The sequence below is a fragment of the Colletotrichum gloeosporioides genome (genome assembly GCF_011800055.1).
Source record: "Colletotrichum gloeosporioides strain Lc1 chromosome Unknown consensus_76, whole genome shotgun sequence".
NCBI classification, from domain to species: Eukaryota; Fungi; Ascomycota; class Sordariomycetes; order Glomerellales; family Glomerellaceae; genus Colletotrichum; species Colletotrichum gloeosporioides.
The window spans coordinates 5180-23298 of NW_025544721.1; the positions used below are offsets into that span (position 1 = coordinate 5180).

The 18119-nt window shown below is 48.0% G+C and overlaps 8 protein-coding genes across 8 annotated transcripts; 2 read left to right on the top strand and 6 right to left on the bottom strand.

Annotated features, from left to right (window-relative positions):
• Nucleotides 1-1386: 1386 nt before the first annotated feature.
• GCG54_00002406 (uncharacterized protein) lies at nucleotides 1387-1686 on the bottom strand (the record flags this gene model as incomplete). Its single annotated transcript, XM_045402498.1, has 2 exons — nucleotides 1387-1398; nucleotides 1459-1686. The coding sequence occupies 2 exons, from the start codon at nucleotides 1684-1686 to the stop codon at nucleotides 1387-1389; spliced, it is 240 nt and encodes a 79-aa protein (XP_045259533.1).
• Nucleotides 1687-2518: 832 nt separating this feature from the next.
• On the bottom strand, nucleotides 2519-3721 carry GCG54_00002407 (uncharacterized protein; the record flags this gene model as incomplete). Its single annotated transcript, XM_045402499.1, has 2 exons — nucleotides 2519-3326; nucleotides 3393-3721. The coding sequence occupies 2 exons, from the start codon at nucleotides 3719-3721 to the stop codon at nucleotides 2519-2521; spliced, it is 1137 nt and encodes a 378-aa protein (XP_045259534.1).
• A 1123-nt stretch (nucleotides 3722-4844) lies between these two features.
• Nucleotides 4845-5307, bottom strand: GCG54_00002408 (uncharacterized protein; the record flags this gene model as incomplete). The annotated part of the gene is made up of 2 exons (XM_045402500.1): nucleotides 4845-4985; nucleotides 5038-5307. Coding segments are annotated over 2 exons (411 nt in total), but the record flags the coding sequence as incomplete, so codon positions are not given.
• Nucleotides 5308-7693: 2386 nt separating this feature from the next.
• Nucleotides 7694-10185, top strand: GCG54_00002409 (uncharacterized protein; the record flags this gene model as incomplete). Its single annotated transcript, XM_045402501.1, has 6 exons — nucleotides 7694-7797; nucleotides 7837-8539; nucleotides 8600-8674; nucleotides 8743-8933; nucleotides 9060-9220; nucleotides 9272-10185. 6 exons carry the CDS (start codon nucleotides 7694-7696, stop codon nucleotides 10183-10185), a joined length of 2148 nt encoding a protein of 715 aa, XP_045259536.1.
• Nucleotides 10186-10944: 759 nt separating this feature from the next.
• Nucleotides 10945-11550, top strand: GCG54_00002410 (uncharacterized protein; the record flags this gene model as incomplete). Its single annotated transcript, XM_045402502.1, has 1 exon — nucleotides 10945-11550. The coding sequence occupies one exon, from the start codon at nucleotides 10945-10947 to the stop codon at nucleotides 11548-11550; it is 606 nt and encodes a 201-aa protein (XP_045259537.1).
• A 129-nt stretch (nucleotides 11551-11679) lies between these two features.
• On the bottom strand, nucleotides 11680-12580 carry GCG54_00002411 (uncharacterized protein; the record flags this gene model as incomplete). Its single annotated transcript, XM_045402503.1, has 4 exons — nucleotides 11680-11814; nucleotides 11871-12215; nucleotides 12274-12339; nucleotides 12422-12580. The coding sequence occupies 4 exons, from the start codon at nucleotides 12578-12580 to the stop codon at nucleotides 11680-11682; spliced, it is 705 nt and encodes a 234-aa protein (XP_045259538.1).
• A 597-nt stretch (nucleotides 12581-13177) lies between these two features.
• Nucleotides 13178-15055, bottom strand: GCG54_00002412 (uncharacterized protein; the record flags this gene model as incomplete). Its single annotated transcript, XM_045402504.1, has 1 exon — nucleotides 13178-15055. The coding sequence occupies one exon, from the start codon at nucleotides 15053-15055 to the stop codon at nucleotides 13178-13180; it is 1878 nt and encodes a 625-aa protein (XP_045259539.1).
• A 1981-nt stretch (nucleotides 15056-17036) lies between these two features.
• On the bottom strand, nucleotides 17037-17446 carry GCG54_00002413 (uncharacterized protein; the record flags this gene model as incomplete). Its single annotated transcript, XM_045402505.1, has 2 exons — nucleotides 17037-17249; nucleotides 17318-17446. 2 exons carry the CDS (start codon nucleotides 17444-17446, stop codon nucleotides 17037-17039), a joined length of 342 nt encoding a protein of 113 aa, XP_045259540.1.
• Nucleotides 17447-18119: the final 673 nt, after the last annotated feature.

Below are 18119 nucleotides of genomic sequence, written 5' to 3' on the forward strand. Positions count from 1 at the left end.
CTACTTATAACTTTAAAAGAATTTAAGGAGTATATAAAATATATTAATAAAAAAGAGAAATAAATATAAGAAGAAATATAATAGAAATAAAGAGAAGTTAAGAAATAAGAGATATAACTCCTATTAGTATAAGTATAATTAAGAGGATAACCTTAATTAGTATAAGTAAAAAGTTTTATATAGCTAGGAATATTAGAAAATAACTAAAACTCCCCTAATAAGAAGTTTAGAATAATAGGATTTTAGTTAAATAAAATATCTATATTTAAAATACCTTAAATACTTATTAATTATACTTCTAATAAGGAATTTAATATATCTTCTAAAAACTTAGTTATAGCTATTTTACTTTTTTTAAATACTATTTATTTCTACTCTTATAATTACTTTAACTTTATTAGTAATTTATTTAACTCTAACTAAGTTTTTTAGTAAATTTTAGTTTTTTATTATAAAGTAATAGCTTTTTTATAAAATTTTACTTCTTCTATTACTTCTACTTAGTTTAGATAATTAGACTTTACTATTAAGTGATTTACTACTTATTAAAATTAATAAAAGAAACTATATTATTACTAAAAAACCTATAAGTATAGATTATATCCTTAGAAGTATTATATAGGATACTTAAATAATAGTAAATCTTATAAATATTAGAATCTAGAAGAAGTAAATACTATATATTATACAAATAATAATTTAAATAAAGTATATTATTCTTAATATTCTTATTAATAAATTAAAGAATTTAGAATAAATAATAATAAGTTAAAGTACTTAAAGATTTAGGTTTCTAAATATAACCTAATATAGTATTAGTATTATAGGAAAATTAGGAAATATAATTAATAGATCTCTAACTTAAGACTAATAACTTATTTATATTAGATCTTAAGAATAAAACTTTTAAAGAGGGGATCTAATATTATAACCTATTATATATAGATAATAGTTAACTAACCTATTTAGGTATTAAGTAGCTAAAATAGGATATTTATATTTTATAGAATTATAAGAATAATAAGAACTTACTTAGAAATAAAAGAACTATAATATAAGTTATATAATAATAAGGAATAAATATAAATAAAGAACCTATAATAAGTACTTAATAGATATTAGAATAAATATTCATTTTATTTTAGAATAAGTATTTATAATAATAAAGGAAATAGTATTTATAAATAATAGGACTATTTATATAAAAAGACCTATATATAGAATAACTTTAAACTTAGTTTATAATTAAACTTCTATAGCTCTTTAGTAATTAACTTAGTATTTATTTTTATAGATACTCTTAGTTTATTTTTATTACGAATTACTTATTAAACTTAAAACTAATTACTTTAGTTTCTAAAGACCTAATCTATAATAGTTTATAACCTATAACTTAAACTATAACCTCAGTATACTATTATAATGTGTTAACCCCTAGCTTCTATTAGCAGACCTTACTATTAGATAGCTGACTGTAACACTAGGATTCTCATACTCTGGTTTATCTGCGAGGTATTGGGATGAATCATCTGCGCCTTGGCACTCCATGATCTGCAAATCGCCGTTAAGTAAAAACAGATGCGTTGCTGTTCCCCATAACGTTCGATAAGTATGATGTCGAACCTCTAGCGGTAAGTCGAACAGGGGCGATTTCGGTGCTTCGCTAGTGGGAGGAGACTGCTGCATATTGACCGGAAAGGGGATTTTGGCGACACAAGCAGAATTTACTTCGTTGATCTATGAGAGATGCGGTTAACTTCGTGTCATTTGAGATGCCTGGAAATAATCAAGACGAAGAGAAGGGAGGGCAAAGAGAGACTATTGATGTTGGAAGGAGGGGAGGCGCACAAAGTGGGAACCTACATATTGATTTTTGCTTATGAGACCAACGCCGAGATTCCGCGTCATGCAGGAGGGTGGCGTAGCACAACCTGTTTCTTGACCGACAAAACGACGGCCATGAACCAACAAAATACTTGCAACTAGGGTTCTTTAAATGGTAATCCAATTCTAGAGGAAGCCATTGGCTATGGGGATAGCGCCTGCCCAAGCGATTTAGCGAGGCGCATGGCCGTCGAGATTATCATTGACGCATACTAGCATAATGACATAGACGCACTGGTATTGACGCAGAATGATTCATCCATGGTCCTTGAAAGATCTTTGAATTTTCCCCGTTCTCAAAGATGTCGACCGACTCATATTGCTGTCCTCAGTAATCTGCAGCGAACAGTCCACCTTTCATTATGCTGAATTGTGCCTATGTCCCGGGCGAAGACGGCAAGTCTACAGTATGAAAAACTCTAAATCTAAACGATCGCAAATTTGGGGCTTGTATATTTTTAGATGTTCTCAAGAGCCCTAAAGCATGGATGGACAGGCCACACCCTTACGGGGCTCTTGTTGCTCCTGCTACGCTCCCACGAGCCATCGGTTGAAAACTTGTGAATGCCCCCTATTGCTTTGAGAAGCGGCTTACTTGACATTTGCGAAGCAACATCAATCATTTTCTACCATCCTACATAAAGTTTCCACCATGCATTATTTGGTTGCCCAGGTAAGACCTTTCAAACTCTTTGCTATCCATGTCCCATCCCATCGCATCAAACATCATCCAGTCAAAGTCTGGTTCTGAGATTTGGTCCTTCGGGTAATGAAGAGGAATTTCTCCATTCTCGTTGTTGACCGCCCATTTAACCCCGGGTTCTCCCTCATGCATCACGTTCTCATCTGCGTATATCCACGGCAGACGTGTTCGCCTTTGGAGACAGAACTCGGGCTCTTCTCCAACGAAATATTCTTCCTCCATATAACTAGACCTTTTGTTAAGGGGAAGCCGAGGGAGGTTAACGTATACTTCCACTCCGTGTTTGGTCAAGCCAGGCATGACATCGGACAGGTCCTGCAAGATCTCCCTTTCATTTACGAGATCCCAACCATAGTACTCGTTGTGGTCGAGCCAGAATGAGAGCCGCTGTAGATGCGGGAGCTCCAGCAATGACGGCCAAAGCCGCTTCCATTGCTCGTACTGCCTCAAACAGCCGCTTCCTTCCGGCGTAGCAAATTGCCTCGGTGGCGTGCCCCGCTCACGTTCCATATGCGGCTTCGAAAGGTAAGGCACATATAGTGTGCCCAAGAGACGCAAGGACGCACGCAATGTGAGGCCGATGTTATGTACCGATCTGAAAATTGACCATCTGCCCCTGTCACTGGTGCCTCGAGCGACCGAGGAGGCAGTTGCAGACAGAAGGCAGTCGATTGTCTCCAAGTCCGTAAAATGGACGTACTGACTCGGATGCGAGAAGAATTGGACGACGTCAAAGTACCTGTGAGACACATTTGAATGTGAGCCTTTGTCACAACCTGAGGCTGTTGTGTTTTCGATGACTTACATTGTTTTCGAAGTAAGCAAGAGCGAAAGCAAAGGCATGTGTGAGATTCGATCGCCCCCCTCAACACCGTTCAGGTAAATTTCTTCGCATTTCCAGTGGCATCCCCAGCTTGATTCGACTCGACGAATCCAGACAGGGTCGTCGAACTTGCACATCTTATCCCATTTTGGCATCCTATGTGACACATCGTCTGCGCCCTGGCATGGAACCATTTGAAGGTGTCCCTTGTCGAAGAATAAGTGGGTTTCCGCGCCCAAGAGCTGTTGATAAATTCGATGCCGGATCTCCAAAGGAGCTACGGACAAAAGTGATCCATGAGCCTCGGTCATTCTGGGATGATTGAGTCAAACAGTGGAAGTTTTCTGAAGTTTTGTGTGTTGTTAAGCGGCGCAGTGACTGCGTTCAGTAATGCAAAGGTGGTTCGGGAAGTAGAATGGTCAGGCTGTTTTAGTCGTGGGGGTCAGGTATTAATAGGAGATCGCTGTTGGTAGGCCAAGGGGAAACATCGATGGGCAATGGACCAACAGCGGAATATCGCCGCTGTTGGTGTGTTTGATTGGCCGTCAAGTAGGCTGCTACCGTCTAGGTCGTACGTGTGTTGGCCCCCATCGTACATTCTTCAGTCACAGGCTTTGTTGGCAGAATACCCCCACAACAAAACCATTCGAAGAGAATCAGGGCTCCCATACGAGATACACGCACGAGATGCAAGCATCATGCAGTCGAACTAACAGGATTTATTCAGTGGGTAAATCAGGTTCAGAAGTTTGCTAACACAGGAATAATTACACATCACACCCATTGCTCCATTCTGAGCCCAGTAATACAACTAAACCACCACAGAATGGTCCAAGACATCAACGGATACAGTATCATCCTCAGTTCCCAGTCTTTGAAACTTTTTACTACGCATAACGATACTCTGTAGATGCAAAACTTTCATGACTTGTCAGTCCAAGAAAGACAACAAGCGTATATGCCTGGCCATGAGAGCGCTAATGATCTGACGAGTCGTACTAATTGGGCCAGCTTGTCTTTGAAAGATTCCCAATTGAATTTTCTATCTGCTACATGCCATGACTATATTTCTGGAGGTCCCTATTGACTGTCGCCTCTATGAAGCCAACAACACTTGATATCTGCAGCAAACGTGTACAGCATCCTGAACAAGAACGCAAACCTGAAGAGAACAGATTTGAACGACACGCATCGAGAGCAAGCTAGATGAGATGCACAAAGACATCATCAGACTTGCGGGATCTCGTGAATGACACCCTTTTCATCCACGTAATGATGCATCGTCCAAACCTTGAGTGCAATTGCCAACATAGAAATTGAATCTATGGATACCAGTGAGCTAGGATCGCAAACAAAATCAAATAGGAGTAGATAATGCGTGTGGTTGGGGGCAAAGCAAAGATTGACAGCATATGATGGAAACGTGAACACACCTGCGTTGAATTCAGCTCGAATGGATGGTTCCGCACCCAGCTTCAAAACGCATTCCCACTCGTAGCAACTAGGGATTGATTCCGCCAATCGCCCAGAGACAGAAACATCATCCAGCCTTCCACCCTGCGATGTGTGAGTCAACTGCGAAAAGAGTTAGCTTAATTTGTCAGTGGGAGCTGAGGAAATTTCTGACCTCGTGGAGAAAAGTAGATCCTATTGTTTTCAGACCATCCACCGGCAGTGATTTGGTAGACTTGGCTCTATATTGGTCTGACTTGACCGTGGCGAGACGTGCATCGTTGATACGAGGCCAACCTTCTGTAACAGCGCCGTCGATAAACCATGTGCAAATATCTGTTGAGGAAGCGTCGTCGCTTTCCCGGACATAATCCTTCGCTCGGGCGTCAGCATCAGTCTCCTGAGCTTTGAACCATTCAGCAGGGTTCAATCTGTCTGAGTCCATGGTGATCATTTTCGCAGCTTTATGCCCTGATCCTGGTCGGTAGTCAGTTGAGTAACACATTTCCATTCCAGGCCATTTCTTCGGTGAAATGGCCTTGCTCGTTGTCCAGGCATGACTTCGATATTTTCCCTCTGTATTGTAGAACCTGTTCCTGTTGCAGTAAATCTCCTATGAAGTGGAAGAGATGTCCGTGTCAGCAAGAAGCCCACCATATTAGTATAGCCATGCTTCATATTCGAATTTTCCGCCACTAATGATTTGAGGCAGAAACATGCATGAAAGTTCACAAGCTTACCCAATCTTTGTTGCTTTTTCCCGCCCGAGATGCCCATTCAGGTGATAGAGGCTGGAGAGTACTCGGTTCGCGTTCGAAAGCGGCGACACGTTCGAAAATGCCTATTCACAGATGCATCAATAAGGCTGTTCCGGACCACAAAGTATGATGCTCATGTGTGTTGCAGTACCTCTTACGAATTCAAAACGAGTTTGAAAGGTGTCTCTATCTCCCAGTACCAACCTGCTCATCTTCTGAACCCAGAGATCGTCGGCGTGGTTTCGCATAACGCTGGCTGCTGTTTCAGCCAGCTCGAGACCCTCAACAACCGATTGCTTCAGGTTTTCCCGTATGTTCTGACCATTGAACGTATCTGTAGCCCAAACGTTCGGTCAGACCTCGCCTTGTACAAGTGCATCGTCAAAAGAAAGACATGGGGAGAATTCTCACCACAGCCCTTGTGTATGGTCCATTTCGGTGTGGTTTGACCCAGACCAAGTGTGATCAATGTCATTACAAATATATGAGCGGGAATCATGATGATCTTGTGGCAAAAAAGCGGAAACAGTTTGAATGCTGAAGCGTGTTCAAGTGATCGATGTGGATGGCTGCGTCGACACTTGGGTGAATTCCCCTGGGTGGTGCTTCTGCGTCTCTTATACACCGTCGTCTACATAAAAGGGGGTCTTGCATGTTCTAAGTTCTTTCCCAAGACATGGTCCTCTCAGAGGAGTCATTTCCCACCTCCGGCCGACCCCAAAGATGCACTTTAGTTCGATATCTCGAAGGCCCGTCTGAAACTGTTTGGAGCCAGCATTCGCATCCGGTACTTGATCATGCCATGGGGGCTACCGCCGTGCCTCAATTGAGCTCTGTTGGGTCTAAGTTACATTGATTACAACCGAACGGCCTCATTCTATCCCTTAATCTGGACACTGCAGTTGAATGTTGGCTAGTTGGAGGAAAGCCTTAAAGGAATTTACGGCGGTCACGGCGTTGGTGGGCTGTATGTATCGAATTTGGTTTCTCGAGCCAAATGCAGTTGGTTCTAGAGAAGCTCTGAAGTCTATTTCAAGGATTCACTAGCCCCCATCTCCTTCTTCTGAACCAGATAATGCAGGTGGAAGGCTGGTTGGGATCGACCGGCGGAATCAGTTGTGACTTTCACAGGAGGAAGAAGTGGTGGAGTAAATAGACAAGTTGGAACTCAATGACCTGACGTTGGTCTCTCAGGCCGTCCGCATGAGGGACTGGAAGTAAACCAACTGGCCCCCATAAGTGCACACCAGGTGGAGCAGAGGCGATCAGGTGAGGCATTTCTTCAATCTGGGGGCCTATGCGGCCGCCTCTTGGCGTATCGGAATACTCCGTTGTTCGTTATTTCAGGGTAGAAAATCGCATGAGCGTGAACCAACGGTCGAAAAGTCATCCAACAGCCAGCTTTGTGGCTCAGCCCAGCGGCGCTTAATCATACATATCGCCCCAACACACATCAGCCTTGGGGGCTGGTGCCCCTTCTCCAGGTTCACCCAACAGGAACGATGCCACATGTATCGACCTTGACTGTTTACATGACAATCAAAGGCAGACTTGGGACTAATCGTGTATCTTTCTCGTATCATGATGATGTATCTGTAACCCACACCTTTCCTGACTCAATACTGTCCAACATCCAACGCGTTTATCGCAGTTCCAACCATTGGTCGCAGCTTTGGGGGCTGGGCGCGAATGAAGATGCTTCAGTGTATGGAACTCGCCTGACGGCGTATCAAGTGGTTATGCAGGCGGGCATTTCGAGTTGACAGCCCCGCCGCTGCGAGTGAGTGCTCTCTATTTTTACATTGCCAACGAATTTGATCAAGAGTCTCGAAGACCCTCGTACTATATAATGCTTGGTCGCACTGTCTGTGAAACTGTCATTGTTTCTCGACCAAGAAGAGAATCAAACTTGTATTCGCTACTTGTTCATCACTGTCGAGGTTTAGCCTATCTCCGTGCGACTTTCGTTCATCCAACAATTCATCACTTACTTGGTACATCATGAAATCTCACAAAGCCTTTCAACGTCGCTTTGCGTTTCTTTCCCTGTTATTGTCACATCATGTTGCTGCCATGAGCACTGTCACACCAGCAGTCCATGTCGGCGCAGTGGTCCCTACCGCAACTGGCCAAGTGGGAGTCAACCCGGTTAGCATTCTCCCTCCAGCTTCAGTCTTGTAAGTCCAAATACTGCCTCGACAAACTATTCGTGGAAGGGGAATTGACCGCAATCTTCACACCAGCCAAGGTACTGTGACTCCAGATCTTGCACGCGGTACCATCAGAACGATCACACGGGGACCGAGCTCTCGACCGGCCACCACAACACGAGAAGCTTTTTTCTCAGCGACTACCAATGCTGCCGGCGACATCGACATCAGCATCATTAACCCGGCCCTGGAGTCCTTTCTCGAGGATGCCGCACAGAATGTACCGGCTTGTGGCCTCAAGCGCCGGGCATACTGCGGGGCTAGGGCCTTCGTCGACCACTTCGAGACGCAATTCGACAAGTCGGTTCAAGTTATCGAAGACCTTGAAGAAGCGATATTTGAAGGAGCGCCCAAGCATCCTATCAAGATTGAAGTGGAAAAGGCAATTGATTTAACTAATGCTGAAGGTGAGGCCGAGGCAGTTCCCGATGTGGCTTTTAGCATAATGTCGGAAGGCGAGGTCACTGCAGTCGAGGCTGGTGCCCCTGCAGCTATCGGAGCCCTCGGTGTTGGCTTTCTTGCGTATGCTTTCCATGTTTACGGCGCGACAAAGAACTCTGGGAGTACAAAGCCATTGATCACCGGGATTCATGTTCCCTCAGCCTCCCTCAAAGCTGTCAAACAGACCAAACGACCAACGAAGACTGCCACGGTCTCGACGAGATCATCGACGACCACAAGCTCATGTCCAGACCCAACAAAAACACCAGTGAGCTTGTTACCTACAGCACCTTATCAAAAAGTCTGCTTTGCTAACAATCGGAATCAGTTATTGTGCAATTATGATGAAGAGAAGTTGGATTGCGATTCGAAGGTGTCTGGTAAGGAGTTAGTTTGCGAATCGGTAAGAAAACCCATCCAAGAAACATCCAGTCTTTGCAACGGAAGAGTAAAGTAATCTCTGAGGCACAGGGTGAACATGAAGGTTGCGAGTGTCTTGCGCCCATGGTTTTCAAGGGCGCAGGAGCTTCCGAGGAGGAACGGGCAGCTATGGCTGAAATTGCCGAACTATTCAGGACTTTGCCAAAGGAGTTTCCAAAACTTTCTAAGCACGGTGAATGTTCCAAGAAGATGGAGAACATGAGTCCCAAGGTTTTCAAGACGTAAGTCCTCCTGCCGTTTCCCGAGGAAATAGTACAGCAAGTGGACGTATAGTTCTTGGCTGCTTCTTGAACTAACTTGTGTATCATATCCAGTCTTGCCGATAGATTCTGCACTGACAATTTCAGACTCGACAAAGACGCATCAGGCTACTACACTCCAGCAGATGCTTACAGCGATGCATACAACCGATACAGCTTCACCCTGGATTGGAAGAAAAGCGGCAAACAAGAGTGTTTGAACCAATGTAGGCAGATCTTTGAAGAAGGTTTTACAACCAACACCGCTTGTAAGTAAAATTCATCTGTTTTCGGTGATCTGGACTCTGACAATAGCCTAGGCTCCTATGACTCTCATACAATGGCCCACAACGGTACCTTGGCCTTGGACTGTGGAGTGGCCAGCTTCGAGATCTTCAACCCGGACACGGCATCTAGCGGCCCAACCTGCAAGAACGACGCCAGCCCAATACCTTACAACGTCTTCTCTGGCTCTGACGGCATCATCTACAAGGAGTTCTGCCAGAAATGGGACGCCAAGTCGGGTCTGCGCATGGTTGTGGACTCCAAGGGGACTTCGAAGATCCCCAAGCCACAGCTGGGAAGACGCACACCACCTGCGAACCAGGACACCTGGCTGAAATACAACTTCGAGCTCAACTACAAGCCCGAAACTGGTGCGCAAGCTGGCGCGCAGTGCAAAGTCACCTGCAAAGACGCCTTCACCGCCTTTGCCAACTCTAAGTGTGGCCAGAAGGGAGGTCAAGGAAACACCATGGCCAATTATGCCGAGTATGACGCGGGGTGTGGAAAGTTCAGTTACCAAATCACCAAGCCGGTTCCAAAGACCCTTAGTGAGCCTAAGTGCTTTGGAACCGACGAGTTCGGTGAACACGAGGACATAAATCCGTCTTTCCAGGAGCAGTATGTTGGATACGTATGCACCGGCTCGGCATTGCGGAACATCACCAAGGGCGACTCGAGCACCTTTATTCACTTTGACACAATTACCAACAAAGCACCGTACCAGCTGAACGTTTATTGGGCTGACGGATGCTCTTTGGAGACAACAGAGGAAAACATCCTCTTGTGGAAGCCTCTTGGGGACCTGAATACGGCCAACTGCGCGAGTCTTCTCCTAGACAGTTACAAAAAGTGCAACAACAACGGAGCAGGCGGACGTATTCAGGCAGGTTGCCTTGTGTATGAGTTCAAAGCGTCGACAGAGAGGCCATCGTGGTACATCCCAAAGTAAGCGGCTACATGCGCACGAGGTTTGTCGCTGTTATGAGAGGGAGGTCCATACACCATTGCCGATGGGCGGTTTGGATGTATGTTTGGGTAAATTCGAGTGCTTCAGGTTCCGGTGGAAGCCACAGTCAGCTTATACGATTGATATCGCAGAGTGTCGATGGATGGAGCGAAGAAGTGAATGGACAGAATAGAAATGGTTCTGCTGTTTTTGGCATGAAATGTTGTCAAATGGGAGAGTCAGTGTCAGTCATATCCAGATCGGCAGTGTGAAGTATCGGGTTGCCGTTGAAGTATGAATTCATTCCATGTTTGGTCTTCCGTAATCTGTTGAATCTCCAGCAAGATCTTCCTGTACCTGCGGAGGGGTGAAGCACGCAATTGTGTAGGCCAGCTTCATTACATAAGGGCACGGGGCCCCAATTACGCCCGATACGCCCGCTAAGCTTAGGTCTGTCATAAACCAAATGGCGCCTCGGTTGTGCCAATCAGAGACAGGTTTTAGCTCCGGCTCAAAACACCACGACCCGCCAAGCGTGGCACATCTGCTGTAATGCGAGTATTCGCTCGGTTTCGCGTGGTTGAGTCAGAGATACCATGGTTACCTATGCTGAGTCACCTTGTTGCAGAAAATCTATTAAAGCCGTATGAGACAATCGGACTGTCAAGTTTCTCGATTATGTTTGGCAATTGAGTTTCGAAGAAAAGTCTACATACTCTACATCATCACTATTCCATACGACACAATCACGCCGGAGCAAGGATGGAGTCAACCGCGTCACAACTACGCAGTCGGAGATGGACGCGGGACTCCTACCTCATCTCCACCGACACCAGCCTGGTTCCCATCCCGGAGCTCAATGCAGCTTTCGCTTCTGAGGAGTTCTACTGGGGTAAGCCGCTTCCCTCACCAGTCATGAGAGAGACTCTCCAGAACTCGCTCTGCTTCGCCCTCTACGATATCAAAAGCCATCCCGTCGAAGTCGCCGAGACGCTTCTCAGAGCACAAGCCGCCAGCTCAGATGAGGTCTCAACCCAAAAGGCCGAGAACGCACCAATATTGCTCGGCTTCGGTCGAATAATCACCGACTACACCACCATCGCATTCGTGACGGATGTTTGGGTTCATCCTTCGACGCAGGGAAAGGGCCTCGGCACTTGGCTGGTGCAGTGCTTGCAAGAGGTGATTGAGTCGATGCCGCACCTGAGCCGGAGCATGCTGCTCACGGGCAGCTGGGACAAGTCGGTGCCGTTCTACCAAAAGCTGATGAAGATGGACTTGATGAATGAGAACACCGGGAAGGGTGAGCTTGCTGTTATGACTATGATTTGGAAGGGGAACAGTCACTGGGTTGAGCCGGAGGCATAATGACGGTTTGATAGCTTGAAGACGTATGATATGATGATACGAAAAACACGATCAAGCCCGAGAAGATTCATTTATAGAGAACGTTGTGAAGAACCTTGGGATCTAGCATATTTCTAAGTTTATTTTCGTCTATAGAAGGTCTCTGCGCATGAATACGGTGTGTCTGCCCAAGGGCTTTCCGGCCTTGTCAAAGTCAGGGTAAAAGTTCAACTCCCTCCAGATGACTTTGTAGCCTCTTCTCGCATACCACAGCTCAGTGGACATCTTCACGCACCTTATTAGCATTTTCAAGCAACATTTCATGTTTGGAAATTACTCACAGCAGGCGGGCGCCCGTCTAGGTGTTGGAACAGCTCCTCCCTATGCTGGTCCTCCTTGGCAACGGTGTCCAGCATCAGGACCTTGGCGCAAAGCGGCTCGCTGGTAGCCATGCCCTCAACCTCGTCCATCGCGGCTCGGCCGATGCCTGCACTCTGCAGCGCATATGACACATACAAGCTCTTGATCCAGTAAAGATTCTCTGACGGAATTGGAAGTTGAAGTCGCTTTGCGGCGGAGTTGTCGACATCTAGTGAGATATGCCCCACGGGGTGAAATGTGATGCCGGTGGGAGTGCGGGGAGTTGCGCGGAGGGAAGTTGCCGTGTCTTGCAGAGGCACTTTCTCCTGTCATATTCTGTGAATATTGTGGTCAAGAACAATAGATCAAATGTCGGGGGCGAACCTTCGGGAAACGAGTTGTGTGTTTTGAGAGCTTAACCTCAGCTTCAGGGTCATCTGGGGCAAATGCCTGCAGGAGTGTCAGCCGGCTTGCCTCCCGAGAGCTGCCATATGATTCATATTATGCGGCTCTTATTGGCCTTGAAACTTACGATCCAGTAGATGCACTTCTCGCCAGATCGTTGGTCCTCTTGCCAGTCGGGCACCTTGTCAAAATGCCAACCGCACTCCGTTCGTTGATCCACCATCCGAGTCGCGTGCTCAGGCGAGTCTGGGTCGAAAGGGACCAACTGAACCTTTGATTTCGACATTTCGATGGCGTTTTTCAGTGATGCAAATTCCACACTAAAACTTCAGATGATTGAAAGCTTTTGCGTCCTAGACGGTGGGTATTTCTTATGAGTTCCGAGGGGCTTTTGTAGAGATAGTCAATGATGCAGTGACTCAATCCCACATCTCGGCTTGACCCACCACGACAGACTTACTATCTGTTAGTGTTTGGCGGGTGACTCAACCCAGTTACTAACACGCTGTGTCGGCTCAGCTCAGAAACAACCTGACTCTCTCGCCTTATCGGCCTCGGCCCCAATCAGCGTGCCGAACAGTGACATTAGCATGTCATCTCAGGGCGCGCTCAAGGCGTAAAAGGCATCTCCAGTGGACATGACAACTCCACTCATCCAGGGACAGGTCTACTCTGTCCTTCTGACCATCTGCGCAACACGGCATAGCACAGAAGATAACATAATTGCAAAACCTCTAGTATACCAGCATTTGATCTTATTGAGATGATGGTATTTAGTGCATGAAAAGATAAAATGTCGCTATCGCTCCTACTCCGAACATGAACGACACCCAACCTAATCTAAAATGATGCCTTCTAAAATGCGTGCTGGTCCAGCGGGTGTCTACTGCGGCGGCATCAAAAACGTGCCGTTCGCAAGCCACGTCCCCGCCGGTGTGTAGTCTAACGTGACGCCGTCTTTCATGTATGCAAATCTAAAATACTCTGGCAGCGCCAGCTTCGGCTTCCTCATCCAGATGAACTGGTTGTCGCTGTCCCCATCGGCGAAGTAGTACCGATACCGCTCCACGTCGTTGACCAGGGCGCTGATGCCGTCGAAGCGGGTGCCGTTGGGCGGGAGAAGCCAGCTGAATGTGATGCTGGGCTCGAACGAGCCCGTGGAAAGGATGGGCTTGGCGATCTCGGGGAGCAGCGAGTTGAACGGGCCGTCTTCGCGGAGCGCGTCGGGCGTCTGGAGGATGGAGTCGAAGCCCCAGCGGGCGATGCCGTTGACGAACAGCCCGAGAACCATGCCTTGGTAAAATAGTGATGACCGCGTCTGCATGCTGGTGCCGGGGATGAGAAGGAAAGTCATGATGTAGTGGTGAATGCGAAGGTCGACGCCGGGTATCGAAAGGCCAATGATGATGCCGAGAAGGAAAAGGGCGTAGAGGGCGAGGAACTTGGGAAGCCTGCCCTCCAGCCAGAAGAAGTAAACTTGTTTCGCCATGACGAAGGCGAGGATGGTGAGGATGAGGGCCAGGGCGGGCTTGGCTCCGGGCTGCGACTCGATGTCGTGGGCGGTGAGGCGCTGGATTGGCATCCAGGCGAAGGTGTAGTTCGACAAGGCGCCGAACCAGAAACCTCCCAGCCAGAGGACGGTCTTCTCAAACTGGGCCTTGAGGCCGGTGAGGGTCCGTCTTACAGCGATCCAGTACATGACGACGGCGCAGAAGGCCGCCGGTAGAAGTCGGCCGGTGAACATTGAGATCCGGTCCGGGAGGACGGTGGCGACGTGCCGGGATGCGGTCGGGGGGTCGGACCCGAAACTGACGTGGGCGAAGATGCCGAAGAAACTGACGAAGAATTGCCATTCGGGCGATGTCGTGAAGATGGAAAAGATTGTGGTGAAAAATAGTGACGTCGGGAGGAGGATCTGTCGGGGATCTCTCTTGCCGCACTGAAGACTCGGGTCTGCTGTCAAGTTGAATGAGAGCGGGAAGTATGAATCGAATGAGATGGACTCAACGCCATTCTTCGTGGAGCTGTTGAACCTCTCATGCTGTCCAATCCGGTGAATGCGCCCGCACCCTCCGCTCAAGTCAGTGACAATGCCCGCGTGGATCGCCGCCGCGCAAATCATCGAGTCGCCGCGGTAGGCCCCGTCGCCGACAACCAGATGCTTGTACACAATCTCTTGAGGCCCGACATTATGCGGGTTCAGCAGCTTGTGAGCCATGCAGTTGGCCGGGCACTTGAATGAGAAGGATGAATTCGTGAACGGCCGGCAGTCGGCGCCGTCGAGTCCGCAGTCGTTCTTGAACTCCCACAACGCGTCCGAGCAGTCGAGGTTCATCACGTCCTGGCCGAAGTTGTCCTTGATCGCGCGGGATGAGCTGAGCGGGATCGAGAAGGCGACGACCCATAGAGCGAGGAACACGGCGACGATGCCGGCCTTTCGGCGCGGCGTCGGGGCGATGCGGTCGAGCAGCCGCGGGGGGATCTCCTGGACCCACGGCAGGATCGGCTTGATGGTGTGCACCCGCGGCGGCTGAGGGCCGTACAAGCAGTGTCGCTTCTTTGTCGCGGGGAACTTCTGCTGCATGATCGACGACGCGCTGGAGTCGCTGTTCCTCGGCTCGAGCTCGAATTCCTCGGCGTCGAGGAGCTGGGCCTCCTCGTCCACGCTCCCGCGTCTCGTCGGCGCGTCGGGCTCTGGGTCGTCGGTGAAGGGCACATCGTGGTGAGAGCCTCGTCGGCCTGCATCACCGGGGGCGCCCATTTTCGGTCCTCCGGTCTCTTTCTCACTCTCACTCACTCACTCGCTCTCTCGCTCTCTCGCTCTCCACGCCAAGCCCGTTCACAATTCGAATCCGCCGTACAATGAAGCTTGCCGGTCTCACAGTGTCGCTTTCATGTGTGAGTTATCCTCTTAGCTGGTTGTCAGAATTGGCCGTCTGCCGTTCTGCTGTTGCTGACAAGGCTCCTCGACGGTCGACAGTCTTGGGTGTGTGTTCAGGGGTGGTGAAGAGAAAGCGCCACGAGATTTGCGGCGACGTGGTCGAATTTAGACTTTCTTGGAAGGCAGAACGCCGCCGACGTGGAAATTAGCACGGTGATCGGAAGGATCAGAGGGGCGCCCGGTAATAATACCATTTGCTTCCAGCGGGTGGGCTGCAAATGGACGAAAGGTGACCGCCCGCCCCTCGCCCCCCTTCCTTGGCTTTTGTTGTGTTGGTCTCAGGGGGTACGAGCTGTTTTGAGACACGAGCGTCTGAGCTTTTTCTCTTCCCTTGTGCGGATAATGGGCGACTGAGACAGTTAGTGGAGACGGACTATTGCGGTAAGCGGCACGTTCGGCCTGCGTCGATCATCTCTTCGGGTTTCCTCTTTCGCTCTGTCACGTTGCGGGCTGTTGTTTTCGTGTTGGTTGGCGGTTGAAAGACGCGCCCAGACCGACAGAACGAACGTGGCCTCGAGATGCAGCAAGACACAAAGAGCGTGAATGGCCAAACGGCTGGCTTCGTGCATCGCAAAGTTGCTTTCATTGGTGTTTGTCTCTCGGTGCCCAACTTTGGGGCGGTTTGGCTCACTTAATATGAAACTGCAAGGGGCCCTGGCCAATAGCGCTGAAGATAAAATTTCAGTTCGAGGCCTGAAACTAAGATTGGACAGTAACACATGACACAGGCGGTGAAGAGGCTTTTCAAATCAATTGAGAACACCAAATGTCCGCTGCTTGTCGCCATCGTGACATGCAGGTTTGAATAGGAGATTGGTGCATTCAAGAGGCCCAATGGCTGTAACGTTTCTTCAGCAGTGCAGTTCGTTACAACCGCCGTTTTCGTGAATGCCAGACCAGCGCGTTCCGTGCGGCTAGTCATTGAGCGGTGTGCAGTCTCACCGATCGGGAAACCGGAACTCGGCAGTGTCATTAATGCACTCTTCAGACGCAGGTTCCCATGTCGCCACCATGGTGCAACTACTCAGTGCGAAGCGAAAATGCTGAATGTTATCATCGATAGCAAAGTTGCATCGATACGAAGCGGCCAAGATGCCAAGATGGTGGAAATAGTTTCTCAGGAGCTCGATGGCTGCCGTTGAAACAAAACCTCCATTGTGCAGGGTATCATGACGTTTCAATGCTACCTTTGGTCTCTCTAACGTAGTTCCGTGATGAATCACACTAAACTCCAAGCTTTCACCTTGAAGTCCACGGCAAGAGCCTCTGCAACCAGCTTTCCAGGGGCTCGTGCCAAATCAGTACGCAGTTGACAATGCTGGGTCAAGGAAAATCACTTGGACATTCTCAAGAAAACGGCTCAGGACAGGGCCACTTTCGTTTTTGCAATAGCAGTACACGTGAGGTAGAGTGATCATGATGGATCAACTGTGCAACCAATTGTCTGTGACTCTATCATGGCTAGCCCAGGGACAGCAGTCTTATCTTACCACTGCCTCAGAGCAAACCACCAGGTACGTAGTTTCGGGGGAATTACATCTTATTCGACTCAGCGGTAGCATCGAACAACTTGATTGAATTGGCAAAGCTACGAGCCTTGAAGGTATGCGCGGACCATGTTCCCAATTATAATGCGTCATGGACGACCTGGTCACAAGTTCTATCAGTTGCAGGAATGCACAAGTTTGAGGCTTTTCTCATTTTGTGTTGAGGCGCGCATCGCGTGGGACGCAAACAAAGTTGCTAGACTTACCTACGCTATGACGAGATCAAGAAACCCTGCAGTCTTAATATCTAACCCTCAAGTCCTGTGAGAAGTTAATCTGATAGAGTCAATCCGGCCTTTCTCTGAATTTCGGCCAATTTCATGATACTCCGGGTCGCTTGTAAGTGACATATCCCGCACCCAATAGGTGAGGAATGCATGCGAGTTTATGACAGCCCACCCCGGACGGAGCCTTTCCACCATCGCGGCGAGAGCTCCGCAGACATTGCTCAGGCAGACGTCTGACGACTAGTGAATCATACATATCGTAACGAGCTTTGGCGATGGGCAATAGCCGTCACACCGCGCAAACTCGAGTACTTCATAACCTTATGTCGCTTCAAAAGGTTTGACGAGGTGGGATTGAAATTCGCACACGTGCTTCTCAAACTTCTCCTCGGTCTTGTCAGCATTCTTCTGGTGCAAAGTAAAGACTTTGAGAACATCGTAAGAAGACGTTTTAAGAACTCTTAGGTTATTAATCAACAAGAGCGGTATATACCTGAGGAGACGCTCTTGAATCCGCTCTCAACTGTGATGGAATCAATTCCTTTTGCTGTGATTTCGAAAACTATGGAAATAGCCAACAACCAGGGTCTGAGGTACACCTTTGCCTTCTGTTTTAACTCTCGCCATTTGATTGCCAGCCAACAATGCACTAAAGAGCCCTGATCCAGGCAGCAAACTCCGCACCTCGGGGTTTGGGACTTTGGTAAGTCGGCAACGGCCAAGGCTTCTGCTTACGGACCCATTTTGGGGGCCCTTTCCAGAAAGACACAACTCGCATAAGCTGTACGCCACATTGCCGCATATAGTTCGGACAGATGTGCAGCCGTTGTGAATTCTTCGCGTCAACTTGCGGAGTTGGCCCATGTTATCATGCAAGCACCGGCCGAGTTGGGCTTACAGCCACGTTCGCTACTGCTCGGTACTAGAAACAAGACAGCCGACAAATTCAGTCTCACTGATATGTCATACCAACATCAAAATTTGTATCGTGCAGTCAAAATCAACCTCCGAAGTCTCAATTCACACTCGAAATATACTTGCTCCGATGATCCATTCGGCAACCCGTCAGGTCATGTCGCACTTGCACCTCATACCGGTGATTACTTCCAC